This window comes from Notolepis coatsorum, assembly GCF_963971535.1.
Source record: "Notolepis coatsorum genome assembly, chromosome: 13".
Classification (NCBI taxonomy): domain Eukaryota; kingdom Metazoa; phylum Chordata; class Actinopteri; order Aulopiformes; family Paralepididae; genus Notolepis; species Notolepis coatsorum.
Window position 1 is genome coordinate 28,387,155 of NC_140177.1, and position 27,088 is coordinate 28,414,242.

Consider the following 27,088-nt stretch of genomic DNA (forward strand, 5'->3'; position numbering starts at 1 on the left):
TCGCTAATAAAAGAAATGGCGATTAAACGACGAGAAAACTCGTCATTGGCACTCAATGCATGGCGAGTTAGCACGACTAATCTCGTCGTTGGCACTCAATGTGTTAATAAAGGAATCTGAATCTGAACGTTGCCTTGTCTCCTCCTGAGGTGAAAGTGTGATGTGAAATGTGTCTAGAAAACCATATTCAAATCCTCCAGTAGCGCGTTCCAAGTGGCACTAGCGAGGAGGCTCGCCGACGCCGTGGCGTACCACCACCCAGCAGTGTGTTTTTCAAACGGCCGCCGCCAGCACGTGGAGGCTAAGTGAAAATCAAATAAAATGTATTTGTAAGGCCCGACCACACACGTTAATGTCCCCATGGGCCGGACACGTCTTCTTTAAACAAGTCAAGAAGAAACATCACAATAAATCAAGAACAAAAACACACCATAAAGTCCAACATTTTTTTAAATAAATGCAAAATAAATGCAACACTCCCAGACATACCCCACGCGAAGGTAAGGAAAAACTCACTAAAACCTAGCAATAGGAAGAAATGCACCACAGGCAATGTGGAGGAGAGAAACCTTAGCAGGGCCATTCAAGGGGGGATCTCCCTTCTTAGATGTCGGTCAAGTCAAGAGTTTTAATTGTCACGGCATACAGGTATACAATGAAATGCGGGTGGTCTTGCCCGCAACGATGTGCAATACAGTGGTACAACATATAATAGAATCAAAAATGAAAAAACAACATTGTGCAGTAAACGGGTAACGGGTAACATGGAGTGACATCTCGGTATCTGTACATAGTTATTTACAGAGCATATGGGACATGCTAGTTAGCTTTGGTAGTGCAATACACTGTTCCTGTTATTCTAATTTAAAGTGTCCTTTCCTTTGGCCATAAGTGTGCGTGTGTGCGACATGAGTGTGTGCCCGCTCATGTTAAAGTGTTAAGTGGCTGCTCGTGTGTGAGCGTGCACAGCGTGCGTGTCGTGTGTGTGTTCATGTGTGCTTGTGTGTGGATAGTTCAATGTTCAGAGCACTCAATGTTCATTGTTCATGGCTCTGATGGCCTGGGGGAAGAAGCTGAGCCTAAGCCGCTCTGTCCTAGTAGCTGGGGTTCGCAGGCGTCTGCCTGACCTCAGCAGCTGAAACAGGCTGTTATTGGCGTGGTGAGGGTCTTTCATTATCCTGCAGGCTCTGGATTTGCACCTTGTTGTATAGAACCTGCAGGGGGGGTAGTGCAATACCCGTGGTACGCTCGGCTGAGCGCACCACTCTCTGTAGGGCCTTCTTGTCCTGTGCCGTGCTGTTTCCATACCAGGCAGTGATGTTTCCGGTCAGGATGCTCTCTACAGCTCCTGAGTAGAAGGACTGGAGTATCTTCCCCGATACTCTGAACTTCCTTAACTGTCTCAGGTGGTAGAGGCGCTGTTTCGCCTTCTTTACTACTGTGTCTATGTGTGTTGACCATGTCAGGTCCTCTGAGATGTGGACCCCCAGGTACTTAAAGCTGCTCACCCTGATAGTAGTGTTGCAATAAAACAGGTGAACAGTTGGTAAGCATGCACTCATATGTGTAGTGAAACACATAAGTGCATGCGATAGCAACTGAACATTTTTAAAGATAAAAAAAATGTAGCTGATGGCGGCACTATTTGAGGCAAAGAGAGGGTCGCATCCTCCCGGTCATCATCACGGGACGTCCAACGCTCCGGTCAGAGCGGTTGCGGGCAGCGCTTGGCCATTACGCCGGGCAGAGCCTGCTCAAAATATGGAAACTATTGATCCGGCTCTCTCCACCGCTAATTAAAGATGGTCTACTATTTGTAAAAAGTCAAGCCAATTATGAAACGAGCACATGAGGCTGTGGCCCCGCTGTCGATGGCATGAAGGTCCGTCTGTCCGCCGAGGCCTTTTCCACACATCTGCACAAGGTTCCAACGCCCGTCTGTAAATCTTCTACATCCAGTTCAGATTTATTTTATATATTTATTTTCCTTTAATGGTTCTGTCTTTGCCGTACATAAAAAAATAAAAAAATACCAAATTGCTTTGTAATAGTTAACCACAGGGCGAGTCCTAATGGCACATCATTGTTGAATTTGAATGTATGAACCTCTGTAATCTGGACGCCACGGACGGTCCACTAAAGCCTTTTGCCAGTCGGCCCGTTTGGTCCCTTTTTGTTTTTCTGTTCGTTTTTTCTCTCTCTGCGGGTCCACAACAAAGAGAGAGAGCGACATAGCGGAGGCATGGACCACCGAGTGGCCCAGACAGCTCTGTAGCACCGGCCCTGGTGCTTTTTTTTTTTTGGGAAAAGGTTCCCCTGTGGAGCTGGGTCACCCATGTCCTCGAGCCCAACACCCCCCCCCCCCCCCCCTCCCCCCCCGCTCTCTCACCCTCCCTCTCATTGTGCACTGAGTGCTCCATGGGCCGCAGAACATGTGACCCAGACCACGTAGGGCTACAGCGCAGAGGGGTACTGCGCTGCCCTGAGGCCTGCAGCCTTGACTGCCCCTTGTCATACTGTGTGTGTGTGTGTTTGTTAGAGAGACCACGCCAAATACATAGAGAGAGACCAGGTCAAACACACACACACAGAAAGACCCAGCCATGTCTAGAAATACTGTCGGCAACAGAGCCTATACATAGCACCACGGACTGGCGCAGAACGGAGTCTATACATAGCATCACAGACTGGCACAGAACAGAGCCTATACATAGCACCATGGACTGGTGCAGAAAAGAGCCTATACATACATAGCATCACAGAACAGAGTCTATACATAGCACCACGGACTGGTGCAGAACAGAGTCTATACATAGCACCACAGACTGGCCCAGAACAGAGTCTACACATAGCACCACACAGAACAGAGCCTGTACATCGCACCACAGACTGGCCCAACATTGCTTATACATGGTATCACAGACTGGCACAGAACATAGCCTGTACATCGCACCACAGACTGGCCCAAGGGAGCCTACACATAGCACCACAGACTGGCCCAGAACAGAGTCTACACATTGCACCACAGACTGGCCCAGAACAGAGTCTACACATAGCACCACAGACTGGCCCAGAACAGAGTCTACACATAGCATCACATACTGGCACAGAACAGAGTCTACACATAGCACCACAGACGGGCACAGAACAGAGTCTACACATAGCATCACAGACTGGCACAGAACAGAGTCTACACATAGCATCACAGACTGGCACAGAACAGAGTCTACACATAGCACCACAGACGGGCACAGAACAGAGTCTACACATAGCATCACAGACTGGCACAGAACAGAGTCTACACATATCATCACAGACTGGCACAGAACAGAGTCTACACATAGCACCACAGACTGGCACAGAACAGCCTATAAATAGCACCACAGACTGGCACAGAACAGCCTATAAATAGCACCACAGACTGGCACAGATGAACACTGTGCACTGACTGAAGACACTGACAGACGAGCCTATAGGTGAAGGGAAAAGAGACTATTCTCTATAGAAGTAGCTACATTTTTATGTCATTCTTCTCTTCCGGCAGCTCAATTAAGAGCAATTTCTTAGTTCCATCGATCACCAGGTGAAAGTCCTCTTGCTGGGGTTAAGGAGAGGAGATAACAATGAAAGTTAAAAAAAGAACACTGAACAAAGACTTAACCGTTAACGTGACAACGGGTCAAACACTACACGCATCTAGCAACAGGCTCAAATAATTAAAATGTGCAACGTATGTATGTGTGTAGTATGTACCCATATTACTGAGTACAGTCAGAAAAGATACCAGCTCATACCAGGCCGCAGTCAGTGTTGGTGTTTGCCCACCGAGTCTAATCTGTAAGGAGCAGAGAAAGAGACGGACTGGCGTTACGCCACTAAACCGTCGTGCAGGAATAGCCTACGTTGGGCCCAGAATAACCAGATGACCGAATTATCTTCTGAAGCCGATGGAGAACTGTTCCGGGGGGTTAAATCAAGACGTGGAGCACCGATCTCACCGGATCTCAAATCCAGAAGAACAGCCATAGCCCCGAAACTTGTACCTCCCCCCCCCCCCTCCTTTTCCAAAAAAAAAAAAAAACGTCTTTAATACAGAATTGTCTGGAAGGCAATCAGATAATCAGTGTTATCTCTTTTTGTCTTTTTTTTCCTGCATGCAGGATCCTTGTTGTGGTACAGGGACTATATTTGGCTCGCAGTGCTTCTACCAATAGCACGTCTGTCACATGGCAGTCACAGCGTGCTCCGTAATTATAACCTAGGTTTTTTTTTCTTTTTGCAAGGAAGGCCGACTAAAAATACACCACATTGTTGCAGCGATGAAGCGCGGAGCCGGAGCCGCTTTGCATTGTGTGTTGGACGGTGTTTGTGCTTATATTCACGTGCGTGCCTATGTTTGTGTGTTAGGGACAGGCTACATCAAAATCCCCTTTTTACAGAGTATACAGATTCTGAGTACTAGACTTGTTAGTAGGCCTGGTCATCTCTACCAGAGTACCGGTCCCATCCACTGCTGCTACTGAACAGGATAGACATTTGACAAAAAGAAAAACTTGTGTAAACTATGTAACACTTGTCAAAAATGCAGACAATTAAGCAGCTTTGCTTCTGATTTCACGGCTCCTGGTATAGAGTTTTAGTATAGTAAAGAAAAAATAAATACTAACTTTTGTACTCTTTTACTATTATGCACTTTGCTACTAAGGAATGTACCTTGTCTATACTACTACCTACTATGCTAGTATGTCTATACTACTCTGCACTCAAGACTGTAGCACTCATGTTCGACGCTGTTTGACGAACAATCTTACTGACCCTTAGAGTTGTACCCTTCCTGTTGTACAGAACTTGTAAGTCGCTTTGGATAAAACGTTCAGCTAAATGTAAATGTATTGGGGAACGTTCTCCAGATACAATAACTCTTATTTTAGCCAGATATTGTCCCAATATCTGATACCCGTAGCTGTAACTATATGGGTGCATCCCCGTGTGTGTGCGCGTGTGTTCTTTAGCTTTGGTCTAGTTGGGAAAGATTCAGCACAACGGTACACAGTTTTCATGGTGTGTTTTTAAACAATATCCCTATGGGCTACTGGATGTGTCTTGTGTTCCAAACAAGACAGAGATATTAATGCTCCATCTGAACTAGTGTACCTAGGCCCTCAGAAGACCTGGAATAGTGGACATGGTCTAAACGTTTCTCCTTCGGGCCACAGATGGGATTATGGGAATTGTTTTGCCCTACATGTCAGCATGTCTAGAGAGTGGTTTTGGTCAGGCCGCTCTGTGTCACATGACCACACACACACACACACACACACACACACACACACACACACACACACACACACACACACACACACACACACACACACACACACACACACACCTCACTATGACTGGTGTCAGGTTAGTACACTGAGTTGCCTGATACGTACAGGCCCTGGGTCAGTTACTATCATCCGTGGCCCTCGACCTTTCAGGAGCTGGTATTTTGATGTGCTGTCCGTTTATATAAACACATCTGTATGTGGGGAGGCAGCATGGCCTAGAGGTAGAGAGGCAGCATGGCCTAGAGGTAGAGGGGCAGCATGGCCTAGAGGTAGAGAGGCAGCATGGCCTAGAGGTAGAGAGGCAGCATGGCCTAGAGGTAGAGAGGCAGCATGGCCTAGAGGTAGAGAGGCAGCATGGCCTAGAGGTAGAGAGGCAGCATGGCCTAGAGGTAGAGAGGCAGCATGGCCTAGAGGTAGGGAGGCAGCATGGCCTAGAGGTAGAGAGGCAGCATGGCCTAGAGGTAGAGAGGCAGCATGGCCTAGAGGTAGAGAGGCAGCATGGCCTAGAGGTAGAGAGGCAGCATGGCCTAGAGGTAGAGGCCGGCCAGTAACCAAAAGGTTGCCGTTTCGATTCCCGTTTCCGACAAGAGTGTGGTCCAGCTGTGGGCTGGTGAAAGTTGACTGAAGGGCGGCTGGTATTACAAATCTACGGTGCCCATTATCCTGCCTAAGTGCCCTTGAGCAAGGCACTGAGCCCAAAAACTGCTCCAGGGGCACTGCACTGCAGCCCTGACCTCTCTGATGAAATGCATGAGTACTGTGTTTATGTATAACTAGGAGAGATATGAGGGGACTGTGTGTATGTGTAACTAGGAGGAATATGAGTACTGTATGTGTGTGTAACTAGGAGGAATATGAGTACTGTGTGTATGTGTAACTAGGAGGAATATGAGTACTGTATGTGTGTGTAACTAGGAGGAATATGAGTACTGTGTGTATGTGTAACTAGGAGGAATATGAGTACTGTGTGTAGTGTATGTGTAACTAGGAGAGATATGAGGGGACTGTATGTATGTGTAACTAGGAGGAATATGAGTACTGTGTGTAGTGTATGTGTAACTAGGAGGAATATGAGTACTGTATGTGTGTGTAACTAGGAGGAATATGAGGACTGTATGTGTGTGTAACTAGGAGGAATATGAGTACTGTGTGTATGTGTAACTAGGAGGAATATGAGGACTGTGTGTATGTGTCACTAGGAGGAATATGAGGACTGTGTATGTGTAACTAGGAGGGATATGAGGACTGTGTATGTGTAACTAGGAGGAATATGAGGACTGTATGTATGTGTAACTAGGAGGAATATGAGGACTGTGTATGTGTAACTAGGAGGGATATGAGGACTGTATGTATGTGTAACTAGGAGGAATATGAGGACTGTGTATGTGTAACTAGGAGGGATATGAGGACTGTATGTATGTGTAACTAGGAGGAATATGAGGACTGTGTATGTGTAACTAGGAGGGATATGAGGACTGTATGTAACTAGGAGGGATATGAGGACTGTGTAACTAGGAGGGATATGAGGACTGTGTAACTAGGAGGGGTATGAGGACTTGTATGTGTAACTAGGAGGGATATGAGGACTGTATGTAACTAGGAGGGATATGAGGACTATGTGTAACTAGGAGGGGTATGAGGACTTGTATGTGTAACTAGGAGGGATATGAGGACTGTAACTAGGAGGGATATGAGGACTGTATGTAACTAGGAGGGATATGAGGACTTGTATGTGTAACTAGGAGGGATATGAGGACTGTATGTAACTAGGAGGGATATGAGGACTGTGTAACTAGGAGGGATATGAGGTAGGGCTGGACGGTATGGTCTAAAATTTATATCATGGTATAATTTGAAGCATAGACGGTAACGGTATATATCACGGTATATTCATTTATCTTAAAATGTCTATATAAATGCTTCTGAAGGAGTAAGAATCTGGCAGCTATTACTGTACTCTTGTATTACTAGGACATATTTCACATAGTACAGAGGAGGATTTTAAGAACATTTATTGTGCAAAACTGCAATAGAAAAATGCAAAACCTTTTCTCAAGTTACTTCCATCTCTGAAAAACACTTTTTTCATGAAATACAATCAAATCAAGTGGCACAAAGTGAACATAAAAACGACTGCAGGATATGAGGGTTCTTTGCCTTAAACAACTCAAACACAATAAAACTCCAAACATAACTTAACTTTAGTGTACATGTTTGACAACGTAGAGAGAGAGCGTGATGTAATAGGTTTGAGTTTGAGGTTTGAGCGTCCTAAGTTGCTCTAGTTGATGATGTCACACCAGGATGTCATTGTCAACACACAGAGTTGGAAACGAGAGCAGCCTGATGGATAAAGCGACATAAAGAAACGAATAGCCAATAAATGTGAAGTTATCTTTGAACCTCTGTTTTGTCAAGCCTCGTCAATATAACCTCCCTTTCCTCACTAATTGAACTGGTGCCGCGGAGTCACGTAAAGAATGTTAGCTTAGCGGCTAACGTTAGCCTGTTGCTGCGCTAAAGCAAGTCTCCTCTCAGCTTCCTTAGCCAAATTGAAATGCCCAAACTATATGGCAAGGTCCGTGAGCAAGTGGAGAAAAACTCAGTACAATTAAACACTATGCAACGACCACTGCAAACGTCAAGTGAATCGTCAAGTAACGTTAACGTCATTGCTACTGCTGTGACTAGCTGCTCTAGTCTACCGGTCACAAGGTATGAAGGTATAGTCAAAATCCATACCGTAGCGCAAATTCATACCGTTTATACGGTATACCGTTTATACCATCCACCCCTAATATGAGCACTGTGTAACTAGGACGGATATGAGGACTGTATGTAACTAGGAGGGATATGAGGACTTGTATGTGTAACTAGGAGGGATATGAGGACTGTATGTAACTAGGAGGGATCTGAGGACTGTGTAACTAGGAGGGATATGAGGACTGTATGTAACTAGGAGGGATATGAGGACTTGTATGTGTAACTAGGAGGGATATGAGGACTGTAACTAGGAGGGATATGAGGACTATGTGTAACTAGGAGGGATATGAGGACTGTATGTAACTAGGAGGGATATGAGGATTGAGGACTGTGTAACTAGGAGGGATATGAGGACTGTGTGTAACTAGGAGGGATATGAGGCTTGAGGACTGTGTGTAACTAGGAGGGATATGAGGACTGTGTGTAACTAGGAGGGATATGAGGACTGTGTGTGTAACTAGGAGGGATATGAGGATTGAGTACTGTGTGTAACTAGGAGGGATATGAGGACTGTGTGTAACTAGGAGGGATATGAGGACTGTGTGTGTAACTAGGAGGGATATGAGGATTGAGGACTGTGTGTAACTAGGAGGGATATGAGGACTGTGTGTAACTAGGAGGGATATGAGGACTGTGTGTAACTAGGAGGGATATGAAGACTATGTGTAACTAGGAGGGATATGAAGACTATGTGTAACTGGAGGGGTATGATGACTATGTAACTAGGAGGGATACAATGACTATGTGTAAGTAGGAGGGATATGAGGACTTATGTGTAACTAGGAGGGATATGAGGACTGTGTAAATAATGAGGACTAACTAGGAGGGATATGAGGACTGTATGTGTAACTAGGAGGGATATTAGAACTGTATGTGTAACTAGGAGGGATATTAGAACTATGTGTAACTAGGAGGGATATGAGGACTGTATGTGTAACTAGGAGGGATATTAGAACTGTATGTGTAACTAGGAGGGATATGAGGACTGTATATGTGTAACTAGGAGGGATATTAGAACTATGTGTAACTAGGAGGGATATGAGGACTATGTGTAACTAGGAGCGATATTAGAACTGTATGTGTAACTAGGAGGGATATGAGGACTGTATATGTGTAACTAGGGTGGATATTAGAACTGTATTAGAACTCTGGCGCACGATGCCTTGTTTTACGACTTAGTGTTGTTGCTGCCGACTATCGCATACAGCGTCTCAGGCCTTCTGTAGATGACATGTGTCAACAAATGTACATGTCTGTTGAATTTATGCTGTGCCGTTGTTACTGTAAAAATGTAATGATTGTGATGTGTTATTATTAATGAGACTTTGAGCTGTATGTGTGAGTCATTGGAATTTCCCCAAGGGGATTAATAAAGTAATATCTTATCTTATCTTATCTTATAACTAGGAGGGATAGGAGGACTGTATGTGTAACTAGGACAGATATGAGGACTATATGTGTAACTAGGAGGGATATGAGGACTGTATGTGTAACTAGGGCGGATATGAGAACTGTGTAACTAGGAGGGATATGAGGACTGTGTGTAACTAGGAGGGATATGAGGACTGTGTGTAACTAGGAGGGATATGAGGACTGTATATGTGTAACTAGGGCGGTTATTAGTACTGTATGTGTAACTAGGAGGGATATGAGGACTGTATGTGTAACTAGGACAGATATGAGGACTATGTGTAACTAGGAGGGATATGAGGACTGTATGTGTAACTAGGGCGGATATGAGGACTGTGTGTATGTGTAACTAGGAGGGATATGAGGACTGTATGTATAACTAGGACAGATATGAGGACTGTATATGTGTAACTAGGAGGTATATTAGAACTGTATGTGTAACTAGGAGGGATATGAGGACTGTGTGTATGTGTAACTAGGGTGGATATGAGGACTGTATGTATAACTAGGACAGATATGAGGACTGTATATGTGTAACTAGGAGGTATATTAGAACTGTATGTGTAACTAGGAGGGATATGAGGACTGTGTGTATGTGTAACTAGGGTGGATATGAGGACTGTGTGTAACTAGGAGGGATATGAGGACTGTATATGTAACTAGGACAGATATGAGGACTGTATATGTGTAACTACGAGGGATATTAGAACTGTATGTGTAACTAGGAGGGATATGAGGACTGTGTGAATGAATGAATGAATGAATGAATGAAAACTTTATTTAACAGATTGCAGAATGGGTACAATACAGTACGGCTCAATACATACAATTGTTAAGGGGATGCAGACCTGAGAAAGACGTTTGTCTTGTTTCCATCAGGGTCCCCCATTTTCAATTCATATAGACATTTATGACATACACAACATACATGACATTTATGGCATAGGGACATATAGGTATTTAGTACTGATACATTTGTGACATAGGCGGTATTCAAATATACAGTACTGTTACCCCTAGATCCTGACAGAGTATATACATATGATGGGGAGGGGACTGTACATTAGGAGGGGGTGGGTGGGTGGGAGGGAAATATACATACGGCGGGGAGGGAATATATACATGCGGTGGGGAGGAGACTGTCTATTAGGAGGTGGTGGGGGTTTTGGGCATTTACGGTGGCCAGTTTCGAATTGCAGCCTCCCGTAGGTGCTCTTTAAGGGCGGTTTTGAATATGTGTAACTAGGGCGGATATGAGGACTGTGTGTAACTAGGAGGGATATGAGGACTGTGTGCAACTAGGAGGGATATGAGGACTGTATGTGTAACTAGGACAGATATGAGGACTGTATATGTGTAACTAGGAGGGATATTGGAACTGTATGTGTAACTAGGAGGGATATGAGGACTGTGTATGTGTAACTAGGGCGGATATGAGGACTGTATGTGTAACTAGGAGGGATATGAGGACTGTGTGTATGTGTAACTACGACGGATATGCAAAAAGACAAATTTCAATTGCCTTGAATTGCCCTGACAATAGAATAATCCTCTTCTATGTGCTCGGCTGGTCATTGGAGAGTCTAGTACTCCCACCAGAAGACCCACACAACTTCTCGGTTTGTCTGCAACCAGAAGAGATGAGCAGACATTTGTGAGACAGTGAGACTCTTCTCTCTGGGATGAAAATATAGTAGTGCGAACACGAGTGGTGTCTCTCTGTTGTCATGTGCTGAGGTGAACCAAGCAGGGCGCACACAGGCTAGAGGCCTGACGGTAACTAGGGCTGTGTGTGATATGGGGTGAAATTACGTATTGCGATATTTTCCTACTTGTGTCTTTTGTTGTATGTCTTTTTCCACTGTGTGGCTTTCATTCAAAATGGTCTTGTTCTCTTCACTTTCTATTGCAAGTTCTTTATTCTATTCACTTTCTATTGCAAGGGGCGACAGTGCCTCAGGAAGTAGAGCAGTCATCTGGTAGTTGGAAGGTTCCCGGTTCAATTCCCACTCCTCCCGGGCAGCGTGTCGAAGTGTCCTTGAGCAAGACACTTAACCCCTAACTGCTCCCGATGAGCAGGTTGGCACCTTGCATGGTTGCCTCCGCCATCGGTGCGTGAATGTGTGAGTGAATGGGTGAATGTGAGGAACATAAATTGTAAAGCACTTTAAGTAAATGTGACATTTACTTCTTACTGATGCACTGCTCTGTTGTATGTTAAATACCCTGTTGTATATCCGTTCTATTTTATAATTCTTTGCCTATTTTTAAACTGAATCCAACCGCACTTTGTTTTTACTCTGTCTATTCTATTTTTATTATTTGTATTACTGAATGAAACTGTAAAAAGGCCTATTGGGATGCTAATGTGAAACACTGTGATTTACCTTACCTTGCTACCTCTATCTTTTTTATGCTCGCTTATGCCTGTATTTTTTACCGTTGTGAAGCACTTTGAACTGCAACTTCTGTATGAAAAGTGCTATACAAATTAAGTTTATTATAATAAAAAGTACTTCCCTTTACGTCCTCGTAGACGGGACTGTGTGAACCTCATTTTCGATTTCACCTCTAACTCGCACACCAAACAACGTCTGTCCATTGCTCTGCGTGGGTCCGTGTACCGGCGGGGCCTGTGCTTTAAAGGGATGGTACGGTATCATTCCACCCTGACGGTAACTTTATGTAACCTGCTAATTTTGACTTGTGCGTCGAGTGCTGTTTTGGGAGACTGGCCATCTTGTGATGTTCTTCAGAGGGCAGAGAGTGCGGGGGGGGGGGGGGGGGGGGGTTGTGTTACATAGCGCGTTTGATCCACATTTGTGGCCTATATTCTTCCGTGGCCTGTAAATGATATGACAGATGTAATCATTCCGTTACTCTGAGCCATACCAACGGCCTTCATTGAATGAGCCCCTCTGATTGTCGAGTGGCCCGACATGAAAGCGCATATAGAATTACAATCACGCTAGCTAGGTAACGGGCTCGCGGTCCGATCATTTGACGGGATATAGCTGATCATCTTTTAGAACAATAGGGATGCCCCCCTTTGTCAAGTTGTCGGATAATCGGCTGTCGTGGTTTCAGTTGAACGAGAGCATTTTGCTTGATTATAGCCTTTTCTTTTTTTTTTAGATGGAATGAGTAAACTAATTAGTCCGATCGAATATGCTTTATGAAATATGAAAATAAAGGCCACTTTAAGGAAAGAACTGATTATTTTATAGTTTAGAAATAGCAAGTATAGCATAAGGATATAGAGTAAAAACTGTATATTGTATAACGTCACGGTGACCAATTGCAGCCACTCTTATTGTCTGGGACCAAATACGGCCACGCCCCACTCCCAGCAAAAAGTGGGAATCTCTAGAATGGGTTTGGGGCGGCGCTGTATACGGAAGTAGCTCTCAAGGTGACGATTAGACAACACTTTTTTGTTGTCAGTAGATGGCAGCATTGGTTTAAAATTAAAGGCTGAAAATGTTGAGAACTACAACACTGCATTTCCCAAGAGCGTTAGCACAGGTCGCAGGTCACTGGGATGGGTCTATATTCTCCGACGTGATCTGAACAGCGTTAAACTATTACTGCAACCTCGGTATAGCGACCGCGAATGGCCAACTAATTATCTTAACAAAAGTGCGCTGGTAGCATTACATATGTTGTCTAAAGGGGGACATATGGTACAATTTAAGATTCTAATGATAATCGGCATATAAAGGACAAGATAAAGCATCGTTAATTTGTAAGAAACCTCAATGAAAACGGCGCAGGGTGCTATTGTTATGAAAATGTGATAGAATCCTATAAAAATGTGGACGCACTTGGCCTACGTTCCGTTAGTAGCGTACATAGGACACAGTGCCTTAATCCGTAGCTAACATTGTATTGCATTATCTCAGGACTTTAGCATGTCTATTTTATCATGCCTATTTTATGTCTATTTTATTACCTGTTCATTATGTCTATTTTATTATTTAGTATTATTGCACAAAATCTAAGCTGGCATGGCCACCCGCATTTCACTGGTATGTATGTGACAAATAAACCTCTTGAATCTTGAAATCTTTTCGTCTTATAATGCCATGATTGTAGAAATCCAATCATTTTTGGAAACATTAACACACCCTTACTGGACTATATATTTGTATATACAATCAAAACTCTTGATACTTGCTCATACTTCACTGTTCATACTTTTTGCACATTACGGCTCAATTGCACAGCCCTGTTAAATATTCCATCCCACTTTATTGTTATTTTTATTCTAATTGGTGTATATACTTGACCACATCGTGCACAATTGTACAGCCCTGGCCTATTTTATAATTACATTATATTCTATTGTCCTTCCATTTAAATTTCATTATATTCCATTTTATTTTATTCTACCGTAATTGTCTGTCCGTTAATGTCGCACCAAAAACGACCGAAGACCTTTCCGATTGTGATTCTGTATACAGTGCTGGCTTCTTCCTCTGCAGATGTTGTGTTGGAGGCCTGTTTCAGTGTTGAGCCAGACAGACTAGAGGCGCTGTGTCCGGGGCCTGGCCTGCTCCCTGTGCCGCTGCTGCACATGCTCTCTCAGCAACAGCAAGCTGTCTAACCTCCACAATAACCGCCTTATGTAATCACTCCAGCTAGAGGGACCAAAATAGCCCCGGCTGAGTGGGCCTGCCCTCTTGTGGGCAGATGCTGCATTGCACAGACCCTGCCCACTGGGGAAATCAGACATGGCGACGGTCGGTGCCTCTCACAGCAGCGAGCACGCACGCACACACACGGCTCGTATGAAACCCTCGGCGGGGGTTCGAGCAGGGCCTCGTATTCAGAGAAGGCCCCCTTGATTTCAGGATCAAAAAATTTGTAAACGGATGAGCTGAGGTTTTGTTCAGTACATTATAGATCCGGATGTGTTTTCAAGGTGATGTTTGTGGATTGTATTCTTGACATCTATATGTTTTTCCCCATCTGTCTGGGTTTGCAAAGTGGCCTTGTGTTTTCTCTGTGATACAGCCATGACACACCGGATAACCACTGTTGGGTTTGTTTGTGTTTGTCCGTCCTAATATAACGGCTTGACTTTAATTCCGTTCTCTCTGTATCTCCACAGTTTCCTGGACAGAATCGACTCTGTAAGACAGAGTGACTACACACCAACGGATCAGGTTCGGGCTCCATGTTAATATGCTCAGATTTTCAAGTCTACGAGTCTCCTCCTCGAGGGCCCGCCTGTATTAACCCGAGACGTCTCTCGTTCATCTCTCTGTCCCTCAGGACTTGCTACGCTGCCGAGTGTTAACTTCAGGGATTTTCGAGACGAGATTCCAAGTAGATAAAGTGAACTTTCAGTAAGTAATATCTCTCTCTCAGGTCCCGGGTTCTGGCAACTCACAGCTCCACACAGTGTTGGGGTAGATCAGAGTTATTCCCTTTTCAGTTTGTTGATATTTTATCTATTATTGGACTCCTACTGTACTTGCTCAGCACGGTTTCAGACACGGTGTATAGTTGACCATTGGTTACACTCCCAGCAGCGACAGTGGCTGTGCTAGGATTTCTTTTAACTGGGGTGGCCAAGGGGTCTACAAGGGTGGTCTGGGGGTGGCCAAGGGGTCTACAAGGGTGGTCTGGGGGTGGCCAAGGGGTCTACAAGGGTGGTCTGGGGGTGGCCAAGGGGTCTACAAGGGTGGTCTGGGGGTGGCCACTACCACTTTTGCGTGTGTGCAAAAAATTACGTTTTAGGTTCGTTTTTGCTATTGTTTCGTGTTAGAAAAAACAACTATAGGCATTACTACTAGTCTATTAATAATATGCTAAAACATAAATGAATAGACTATAGACCTAAACACAACTATATGCATTACTAGTCTACTAATATGCTAAAACATAAATGAATAGACTATAGACCTAAACACAACTATATGCATTTGCTAGTCTACTAATAATAGGCTAAAACGTAAATTAATAAACTATAGGCCCAAACACAACTATATGCATTACTAGTCTACTAATAATAGGCTAAAACATAAATTAATAGACTATAGGTCTACTGTACACACAACTGTTTACAGTCGGTCTCCTATTTTGCGGAGAGCATTTACAGTCTATGAAGGCTACTGATGCACTACTGTACAGGATGATTAACAGTGACAAATAAATAGGCTATCACCTCTTTTGTCATCTATATTTTGGTAAGAGGCCCCATTGTAGCTAATTGACCTTACCAAAATGTCCTGCCTTTAGAGCAAGATTGTCACTTTTACAGGAACCAGTAGCATGAAATGCCCGCCATGTGCAGATTCCTCAAGATCTCTAGTTTCACATGATACCATATCTTTGTCCTAGCTACAAAACAGAGCCCACTAGAGCCTCTGAAATGATCGGATCTAGGGTGGCCAGTGACATTTCAGGTGTGGCCATGGTCTTAAACGCCACCGAGCATATACTGAGATGTCGGATGAGTTGACCCACTTCCACGGTGACAGACGCAACAGACTCCTTCTACCATTTGAAATGGGTCTTTAAGATCAGATAAGATAAGATATTCCTTTATTGATCCCCTTGAGGACATTTGGGCATCATGGCAGCATGGGGGAGGGGGGAGGGGAGGTACAGGTATGGGCATGGTAATAGTAGAAAGACATAAATATACTTTTTAATCTGAATATAAAAATAAATGGTGTAAACAAATGAGGGTCTTTATGCCCTATCGGTTATTATACGTTACAATAAATATAGGCAACAATGAATTTTAATCTGAATATATACTATGAGTACGAGTAAAAGTAAACAGTATACACAAGGTGCATATAATACACAAGGTGCAGTATACACAAGGCACCCTAACTGGCATGATATACGTTGTAGTCCGTGCAGGTTTTGGTGGTTAAGAGTCAGACGCACTTAGTGGTCAGACATTCCTAATAGTTCTCGAGTTCTACAGCCGTTAGTTCATAGACTATATCATACTAAATGATTGATAAATAAACTGTTGCCTGTATTTGACACTTGGGTCACATTAATGTAATGACTTCTTAGCAGGTAAACTAGGCCACATAGGACATCCAAATAGAGATGTTTTGTGTGTGTGTGTGGGGTGCGGGGTATACCATCTTCATAGGAGAGCCATCTATGTATGTGACTCACTAGGCTCCATGCTGCTGGAGCGGTGTACTCTGTGTGGCCACAGGAGGGCAGCGGTGTGGCAGCAGTCGGTGTCTTCTTCTATTAGTGTGACCTAATATTCTGTCTCTTCCACAGCATGTTTGATGTTGGAGGCCAGAGAGACGAGAGAAGGAAATGGATCCAGTGCTTTAACGGTGAGCCTGACGCGCAGCCCTTTAATCCCTGTAACGCATGTGTGCTTGAGTGACTCAGGCTCTGGAAATTGCCTCCTTAGATTTTCTTTTTTTTTTACAATATTTTTATTGGGTTTTACAGTACACAAGTCAGGTTTTCATTGCCGTCAATTATTTTTAGTTCCTTTTCTCCACACCTGTACACAAGTATACCCACATACCTCCTCCCCCCTCCCCTTTTCTCTCTCTTAGAATCTTTAAGTCCACTTTTACTGTTATCATATAGAAATAATACATACATTCAATGGTACCTCCAGTAAGATAACTCGTACATAGATCAAAATAAGTGAAAAAAAAAATAATAATAAAAAATAAATTACATCTTTACAACACCTTCAATGGCGTGCCTCCGCTCTTCCCCGGGGTCAACTGACCACTGGCCTCCTTAGATTTGAGTTAAATGCAGTGACTTTTTCCTGGATTCATGTGGTGTTTTAAGACACGTTTCCAGATACACTTTGTAGCCTGTTGGCAGTTTTGTATCAAGAATATCTTGGAACCCACATGTAAAAAGGCCTATAGCTCCTTTAACAGTATTTTCAGTTAAAGGAGCTATAGGCTGCCGCAGACTTGTCAACATTTTAGATTTCTTATTATATCTCGACAGTAATCACTAGTACTCAAAAACATAAGATGTTTGACACCGAAATGAAAAGAAATGTCATTCCGGTAAGTGGCAGGAGCTAAAACAACAACATCCAATCAAAGGAACGACCAAGTCAAATGATTGGAACGAGCAAGCTGTCCATCAACCACTCTGGTGACACCGCCGACCTATATATGAGAGTGACGCGCTCTTGTTTGCGCATAACAGTTCGTTACACGAAGGCCTGCTGCTAACATTTATTTATTTATTGTCCTGAGTGCCATTTTTTTATTAGATTAGATTAAAATGTATTGTCATCATACAGCACAAGTACAGTACAACGAAAATAAGTTTGGCGTGCAATTGTAACCGTAAAGTGCAATAGTAATATACAACGTACAAGTGATTAAACTGGAGTATATATAAATGAGTACTACTGAGTAATAGTGCTAATCGGATGTTCAAGTTCAAGTTTCTTTATTAGTTGTCATACAGAAGTACAGAATACTTTTATACAAAATGCTTCTTTCTGTTTCGCTCCAGAGACTGTGCTAGGCAAAAATAGATAATAAAATAAGTATAGCAAGTATAAAATAGAAGTCAAGTACGTAGACAAAAATGTTCAGTATATACATATATACAATGCTGTATGTAGAGTAGAAGTAACTGAGTTACCATACAATATACTATACAGTGCAAAGCAGAAGTGGGATGAGGTACAATTTAGGTACAATATAATTTACAGTAAGGTGTAATGAGGTATGGGTTGTAGTGCAAATTCTTTACGGATAAATATAAAGTGTGCTTAGGTGTACTAAAGTGGTTAAAGTGGGTGCTGCAGTGAGTTGTATGTTTAAAGTGAGTGTGTGCGTGTGGATGTGTGTGCTGTGAGTGCATTTGATGGTTGTTACATAGTGTTATTGTTTGTTGAGCATCCTGATGGCCTGGGGATAGAAGCGTCTTCTGAGTCTTTCTGTGCTTGCCATGAGACTCCTGTATTGCTTGCCTGACTGCAGCAGTTCAAAGAGGCAGTTGTTTGGGTGGCTCGAGTCGAGTCTTTGATAATTCTCTTAGCCTTGCCCATGCACCGCTTGTTGTAAATGCCCTGGAGAGTGGGAAGCCCCCCCTCCAATTGTGCGTTCGGCTGAGCGGGCCACTCTCTGTAGTCTGCTACGGTCTTGTGCGGTGCTATTCCCAAACCAGGAGGTGATATTGCCAGTATGTATGTACAGTCTTATAGTATTATTATGTACAGTGATACAGGTATAAGAACACTATGGTAGTAAGTCATACTGGCCAGCAGCGTAACTAGTAAGACTAGGTAAGCGATATGTACATATATAGATTTAGTATCTACAGATGTATAAAAAGGATTATATGCAGGTATATTCAGACAGATGTGGATAATTATATACAGTACATGTATATATGCATGGTATATACAGCATTATTGTACATGCTATCGTACAAAGTTATATGGGTTATATGCAGGTATAAGAATAGGTATATAAAAATATATATTATATATATTCAGACAGATGTGGATAATTATATACAGTAAATATATATATATATATGGTATATACAGCATTATTGTACATGCTATCATACAAGATAAGATAAGATATTCCTTTATTGATCCCCTTGGGGAAATTTATATAAAAGTTATATGCAGGTATAAAAATAGGTATATAAAAAGGATTGTATGTGGGTATATTCAGACAGATGTGGATAATTATATACAGTACATATATATATACACGGTATATACAGCATTATTGTACATGCTATCATACAGAGTTATATTGCTAGTCTATAGTTTGTTGTCTTGGGTATAATATAATTATGTAAATGAGTGCTGTGGTGGTCGTCTCCTCTCTGCTTGCAGATGTCACTGCTATCATCTTTGTCGTGGCCAGCAGCAGCTACAACATGGTCATAAGGGAAGACAACAACACCAACAGGCTACGGGAGGCCTTGGATCTCTTCCGCAGTATTTGGAACAACAGGTCGGTTCGAATAACGTCACGAAAACAGTGGAAAAGCCACGCCACCTTTTTTCCCAGAAGACTCTGTGGGAGATATTGTTGCTCATAATGTTTGTGTGTTTGTGTGTTTTCTTCAGATGGTTACGCACTATATCGGTCATCTTGTTCCTGAACAAGCAGGACATGCTGGCTGAGAAAGTATTAGCTGGGAAATCCAGAATCGAAGACTACTTCCCTGAATATGCTCGCTACACCGTACCAAATGAAGGTACGTTCACGCTGCACTCCGAAGTCGAGTCAACTTTGTTTATAAAGCATGTTTTGTTGACCAAAGTGCTGTACAAGGCCTTATACATAATAACACATTAAAATACGGCAAAGCAGGCATACAAAGATCAGTACATAGAAGAGACATATACACTATATACAAGCAGCACAAAACCAAGATTCAAACGCTAGTGAGTAGTATGTTTTAAGCTTGAAAGCTTAAAAGACTTGAAATAATTGATGGATGGGGTGAGTCTGATGGAGGAGGGAAGGCTGTTCCACAGTCTCTGTAACTAGAGTCTGATGGAGGAGGGAAGGCTGTTCCACAGTCTCTGTAACTAGAGTCTGATGGAGGAGGGAAGGCTGTTCCACAGTCTCTGTAACTAGAGTCTGATGGAGGAGGGAAGGCTGTTCCACAGTCTCTGTAACTAGAGTCTGATGGAGGAGGGAAGGCTGTTCCACAGTCTCTGTAACTAGAGTCTGATGGAGGAGGGAAGGCTGTTCCACAGTCTCTGTAACTAGAGTCTGATGGAGGAGGGAAGGCTGTTCCACAGTCTCTGTAACTAGAGTCTGATGGAGGAGGGAAGGCTGTTCCACAGTCTCTGTAACTAGAGTCTGATGAAGGAGGGAAGGCTGTTCCACAGTCTCTGTAACTAGAGTCTGATGAAGGAGGGAAGGCTGTTCCACAGTCTCTGTAACTAGAGTCTGATGGAGGAGGGAAGGCTGTTCCACAGTCTCTGTAACTAGAGTCTGATGGAGGAGGGAAGGCTGTTCCACAGTCTCTGTAACTAGAGTCTGATGGAGGAGGGAAGGCTGTTCCACAGTCTCTGTAACTAGAGTCTGATGGAGGAGGGAAGGCTGTTCCACAGTCTCTGTAACTAGAGTCTGATGAAGGAGGGAAGGCTGTTCCACAGTCTCTGTAACTAGAGTCTGATGAAGGAGGGAAGGCTGTTCCACAGGCTGTAACTACGAAAGCACGGTCACCTCTGAGTTTGAGTCTTGAGCGTGGGAGGACGGCCAGGAGGCCCAGGACAGACTACCTCAGAGGAAGATATTTCCCTTTACAATATTCATGCTGGTCGCGGGGATGTTCTTGAATATCGTGGAATTCTGAGAGTGGTGTTCTGTTCTATGGTTACTGGCTATGGTGACTGGCTATGGTTACTGGCTATGGTGACTGACTATGGGGACTGACTGGCTATGGTTACTGACTGGTAACTGACTATGGTGACTGACTATGGTGACTGACTATGGTGACTGACTATGGTGACTGACTATGGTGACTGGCTATGGTTACTGACTGGTGACTGACTATGGTGACTGACTGGTGACTGGCTATGGTTACTGACTGGTGACTGACTATGGTGACTGACTATGGTGACTGGCTATGGTTACTGACTATGGTGACTGACTATGGTGACTGACTATGGTTACTGACTGGTGACTGACTATGGTTACTGACTGGTGACTGACTATGGTGACTGGCTATGGTTACTGACTGGTAACTGACTATGGTGACTGACTATGGTGACTGGCCAAGTGGCCATAGCTAAGAGATGACTGGGGGTAGGTGAACAGAGGTGAGCAAGACAGATTGGGCGCAAGATGATGATGTTAAGATAAGATATTCCTTTATTGATCCCCTTGGGGAAATTCAGGCATCATAGCAGCATGGGGGAAGGGGGGGGGGGTACAGGTAGTAAAAACAACACAAGCAGTGTAAACAAATAGGTCAATATAATTTACTATCTAACTAGCTGAAAAATATATTCACAGTGTCACATAAGGTGCAGTATGCATAAGGTAGTTGTTGGCTTTGTTACACTTCTTTGGTTGCGCCAATGGCATGATGTTGCAATATTCAGTCGACCGTTTTGAAATTGCAATGTTTATAATCCCAGCACTGTTTCCATAATGGCTTTTCCTCAAACTGAGCTACGCAATCGGACACATGGTTGCATTTGCAGGTGACTGGCCATGCAAACATTATGTGACCAGCAGGTAACTTAAATTAGGGAAACTGACAGGAACCCTAATTTTGTCATGGCAGGTCACCTGAAAATGCAATCACGTGTCAGATTGAGGAGCTCAGTTTGAGGAAAATATTATAAACATTGCACCTTGGCCGCTCGGTGGCGTAGCGGACTAAGCGCTCGTCACCAACGCGAGAGACACTGGTATCGAATCCGGCTGTCAGCGTTGCCTCCGGCTTGGCCGGCCGTCATACTGGCTCAATTGGCAGAGTCAGCGGGAGGGAAGCCGGTGGGGTGGTATTCTGGTCGTTGTAAACAGCGACTCCTACAGGTCGGTCAGGGCGCCTGCACAGCGAGGAAGGGAGATCGTGAGGGTAGTGTGACCTCCCACACGTTACACCTCACCAATGTCCGCGCTGGCAGGTGAAAAGATGCTGCTGGCTGTCTCCTATGTCTCGGAGGAAGCATCTGATAGACTTCAGGGCTCCCTAGACTGACCAGTGGGGGGCACATGCGAGCAACGACCAGGAAGGGGAGGGGGGAATTGGCATAACGACTAAATTGGGATGGGAGAAAAACACAGAAAAACAGGAGGAGAAAAAGTGGATAAAAAATAAATAAACATTGCACCTTACAAACGATGAACTGAATATTGCAAATTAGTAATCCTTAGCCATTTAGACAAGGTAGTGTACTAACCAACAAAAAAGGTGGTGTAATAGCCAACAAGGTAATTGTACTTCTTTACGTTACGTCACGCCATTTGGCGAGCATTTGTTTTAGTGTAGCTTGGTGCAGGTTGGTGCAGCTTGGTGCAGGTTGGTGCAGGTTGGTGCAGGTTGGTGCAGGTTGGTGCAGGTTGGTGCAGGTTGGTGCAGCTTGGTACAGGTTGGTGCAGGTTGGTGCAGGTTGGTACAGGTTGGTGCAGGTTGGTACAGGTTGGTGCAGGTTGGTACAGGTTGGTACAGGTTGGTGCAGGTTGGTGCAGGTTGGTGCAGGTTGGTGCAGGTTGGTGCAGGTTGGTGCAGCTTGGTGCAGCTTGGTACAGCTTGGTACAGCTTGGTGCAGGTTGGTGCAGGTTGGTGCAGGTTGGTACAGGTTGGTGCAGCTTGGTGCAGGTTGGTACAGGTTGGTACAGGTTGGTGCAGCTTGGTGCAGGTTGGTGCAGGTTGGTACAGGTTGGTGCAGGTTGGTGCAGGTTGGTACAGGTTGGTGCAGGTTGGTGCAGGTTGGTGCAGCTTGGTGCAGCTTGGTGCAGCTTGGTGCAGCTTGGTGCAGCTTGGTGCAGGTTGGTGCAGCTTGGTACAGGTTGGTACAGGTTGGTGCAGCTTGGTGCAGGTTGGTGCAGGTTGGTGCAGCTTGGTGCAGGTTGGTGCAGGTTGGTACAGGTTGGTACAGGTTGGTGCAGGTTGGTGCAGGTTGGTGCAGGTTGGTACAGCTTGGTGCAGGTTGGTGCAGGTTGGTGCAGGTTGGTGCAGCTTGGTGCAGGTTGGTGCAGGTTGGTGCAGCTTGGTGCAGGTTGGTGCAGCTTGGTGCAGCTTGGTACAGGTTGGTGCAGCTTGGTACAGGTTGGTGCAGCTTGGTGAGGTGTTGGGAACCAACCTTCTACCTTTAGTACATTCCAGGAATCTACCAGAATGTACGTGTTACAGATTCACTTCACGAAAAAGAAAATGCTGATTTATTTTGCACATAATGTTTAGTTTAGTTTATTTATTTAGCACATTATTTAAAAAAATTAAATAGTGCTAGGAGGGAACAAAGCCCAAAGGGCTTGTACAAAGTTCCACTCCCATCCCATTGACCATAAACATATATGAACGAAATACATGTAAACATGGTCTAGAAAATAAACTCAAAACAAGATCAGAGACATAAGGCAGACACTATAGCGAAAACATGGAAGATTGACACAAGTCAATAACAAGAAAAGATTTTTTTTTATTATTCGGTACGAGTTTGGTACAACAGGAAAGAAATATTTATAATGATTATTATATATTTATTATTATTAAATATAATACTTTTTTTATTAAGTTATACTTTAGTTCCACCTAGGCAATGCCGCGGTAGTCAGTGATACCAGTGTCATTCTGTGTTCAGATAAAATTAATTGCCTACCGCCCCCACCCCCATCGGTGTATGCTTTTTAAGTTTCAGTTTCACTTCTAGAGTAGATTTAACTTCACATGAAGCAGAGATAGAAGACTCTAGAGAAGAGATTCCATGTTCTCTGATCAGCTGTGAGGGGAAAGTAGCGTGGAAGAAAATTTGTGTGTGCGTGTGTCTCTTTCCATTGGTTAACATTATTAGGGGAACAAGAAAATTAAATGTTCAGCCTATTGTAATGACCCTGCTGTGATATATACGTACCGTTACACCCCTATTTGACACTGTTGGACGAACATTGTTACTTAGCTGCCAGAGTTGTACCCTTCCTGCTGACTTGTTGTACAGAACTTGTAGGTTGCTTTGGATAAAACCGTCAGCTAAATGATTAAATGTAAATGTTCCGCGGGCCCTCTAGGGTTTTGTACATTTAAATACCGGTATATATTTTTTTACATTTTATAGTTAAATGCATCAATGTGGTGCGCTTTGAGAGCAAAAGGATCACATCTATGAAGAACTGTGTGCTCTTGTAAACAACGCTGTGCTCTCGTAAACAATGTAACCATAAACACATTGGTTGTATAGATATGAACGGTGCTACCTGGAGAAGCTGTCTCTTCTGCTCCACAGACACACGTAACGTTAAAACTCCAGTGTCACTCCACTCATCATCATCTGGTGGTGGATCTCTCTCTCTCTCTTCTTGAAATATTTATATGATCTGAAAATCAAGGGTACAAACATTAAAAAGGTCCTAAATTGTACACTTTGGGGCAATTTTACATAATTCCTGTGTCACTGTCTACTGTGAATGTGGCTGTAAGGTTTCTATTTTCTTCAATGACATTAATTGTTTTGTACTTGTAATCAAGTGCTACGGTGCACCTCTCTCTATCCTTCCAACATACACACTGTTCTGGGATGGGTTCCGCCCACAGTCATTAACATTCACAAGCTGTTGGTGCTGGACCTGTACACATGCCAGTGTATGGTTAATAAGCTGGCATAAGATAAGATGGCAGCATGGGGGAGGGGAGGTACAGGTGTGGGCAGGGTAATAGTAGAAAGACATAAATATAGGCAATAAAATAAAATCAATATAAAAAAATATGAGAAAAATAATCTGTATATCTTTACCCTAACTGGTATGATAGACGTCATACGGTATGGTCCGTAGCCTATAGTCAGTACGTAGTATGTTATTGTTAATGTAATGTTAGCAGCTAGCATCCGGCACCACCAACATATAGCTAAGCTAAAGCTAGAGGCGAGTAAACGGCAGAATGTCACCGTCACAAGGCAGGGCCGGCAGGTGCTAGCATCCACCACAACTAGGCTAAGCTAAAGCTAACGTTACCCCCGGCCCTGTATCTTTGCTGCACCAAGGCCAATAGTATCAAACTCACAAGTTGACAAAGTATAGATGCAAAGGAAAACAAAGCGTTAAAATCTAGGATGGACTGGTATCTAATGCAAGCAACTGATTCCTCCAAGTCTACATGTCCTACACTTCTATGATAAGGTAACATGACATGCATCTCGCTTCATTTAGCCTCAACCAAAGCTGGCATTCTGTTCATGCTAATGTTGGACACTCGCTACAATGAAGAATGATCTGTGTTGAGCTGCATTTTCACGTGTGCTACAGTTGATTATGGCAGAAATGATAATCACGATTATTTTGATTCATATTGAAATCACGATTATTAAACACGATTACTCATTGATTTGAGAACATCACATGACGATGACTGAATTAGTTTGACCTTTCTTCTCGACCAAAGGCTGCCTTTCTGTCATCTTCTACAAGTTACCAAAGACATTTAAAAATAACTGGAAATGTAAAGTAACTGGAAATAACCCTCCTCCCTCCTGACACGAGCTGAAACTACTGTTTGGGCTTGAGGGGGAGGGGCGGAGCACACCACTGTGAAGGAAGGGTGCGCTGTATTTACAAGGCAAAATTAGCCACACTGCATACGGCACAATCATTTTATCTCGATTATCTCATTTTCAGGGGTGACTGACTGGGAGTGAGACATGCTTTGCTGAAGCAACGTTAGAGATCCTTTTTCTTTTTTAATATTTTTCCCCCTCCTTTTTCCGTTTTTCTGTCTCCCATCCCAATGTTAGTTGTTATGCCAATTCCCAATCCCCTCCCTGGTCGTTGCGCACTCTACCCCCTACCGTCGGTCCGGGAGGGCGGAGACTATCACATGCTTCCTCCGACACATGTGTAGCCAGCCCACGCTTCTTTTCACCTGGCAGCGCGGACTCTCACTGGGGGAGTGTAACGTGTGGAAGGGTCACACTACCTCCCCCAGATCCTTCCCTCGCTGTGCAGGCGCCCCGACCGAACTGTAGGAGTCGCTGTTTACAACGAACAGGACCCACCCCACCGGCTTTCCCACCCGCTGACACTGCCAATTGTGTCAGTATGGACGGCCGACCAAGCCGGAGGCAACGCTGCTGGATTCGAGCCCACTGTCTCTGCGGTGGTAGGCAGACGCTTAGTCCTCTGCGCTACCCGGCCGCCCAACGTTAGAGATCCTTCATGATATGATATGAGAAGTGTCCAAATATTTTTTGGTTCATTATGAAACGGTGGCAGGGCAAAAGTCTAGGTAATTAATGGGAAACACTTTAGTCAGTCAAGAACCTGTGCTATGAAATCATATTCAAATTGGTCAAAGATCGATCTTGTTAGATAATAGGTGGGGATGCTATGTTAGGTCTTGTTAGATGATAGGTGGGGATGCTATGTTAGGTCTTGTTAGATGATACTGTAGGTGGGGATGCTATGTTAGGTTTTGTTAGTTGATAGGTGGGGATGCTATGTTAGGTCTTGTTAGATGATACTGTAGGTGGGGATGCTATGTTAGGTCTTGTTAGTTGATAGGTGGGGATGCTATGTTAGGTCTTGTTAGTTGCTAGGTGGGGATGCTATGTTAGGTCTTGTTACTTGATAGGTGGGGATGCTATGTTAGGTCTTGTTAGTTACAATAGTGTAATTACAGGTCAATGTGTGCCGTAGTGCGGGAGTTGTTTCTCAGTGCTGTTCTAGTCAGTGTATCAGTTTGGTTAATTGCAGTGGGCCTGTCTGATGCTGCGTTTGGACCACCACAAACAAATCTACACATCAACAGACGAGAGACATTCAGTTTAAATTCCTTCATCTGTAATTAATCAGTCTCCCCAGTTAGTAGCTACTTTAATAAACTTAGCGGAAGTGTCAATAATCAAATGATCTTGATAGAATCATCGATTTATTCGTCTGATTACGCTAGGGCTGGGC

General features: G+C 43.8%; 1 protein-coding gene across 2 annotated transcripts in view; it reads left to right on the forward strand.

The window, feature by feature from the left end:
* The window catches only part of gnal2 (guanine nucleotide binding protein (G protein), alpha activating activity polypeptide, olfactory type 2), an 86,196-nt gene that overhangs the window by 49,915 nt on the left and 9,193 nt on the right, over positions 1 to 27,088 (forward strand). For both annotated transcript variants that reach the window (XM_084327994.1, XM_084327995.1), the window contains exons 6-10: positions 14,620 to 14,674; positions 14,784 to 14,857; positions 16,770 to 16,828; positions 19,342 to 19,462; positions 19,579 to 19,709. In XM_084327994.1, coding sequence (XP_084184120.1) covers positions 14,620 to 14,674; positions 14,784 to 14,857; positions 16,770 to 16,828; positions 19,342 to 19,462; positions 19,579 to 19,709 — 440 coding nt within the window. The remainder of the gene's footprint in view (positions 1 to 14,619; positions 14,675 to 14,783; positions 14,858 to 16,769; positions 16,829 to 19,341; positions 19,463 to 19,578; positions 19,710 to 27,088) is intronic.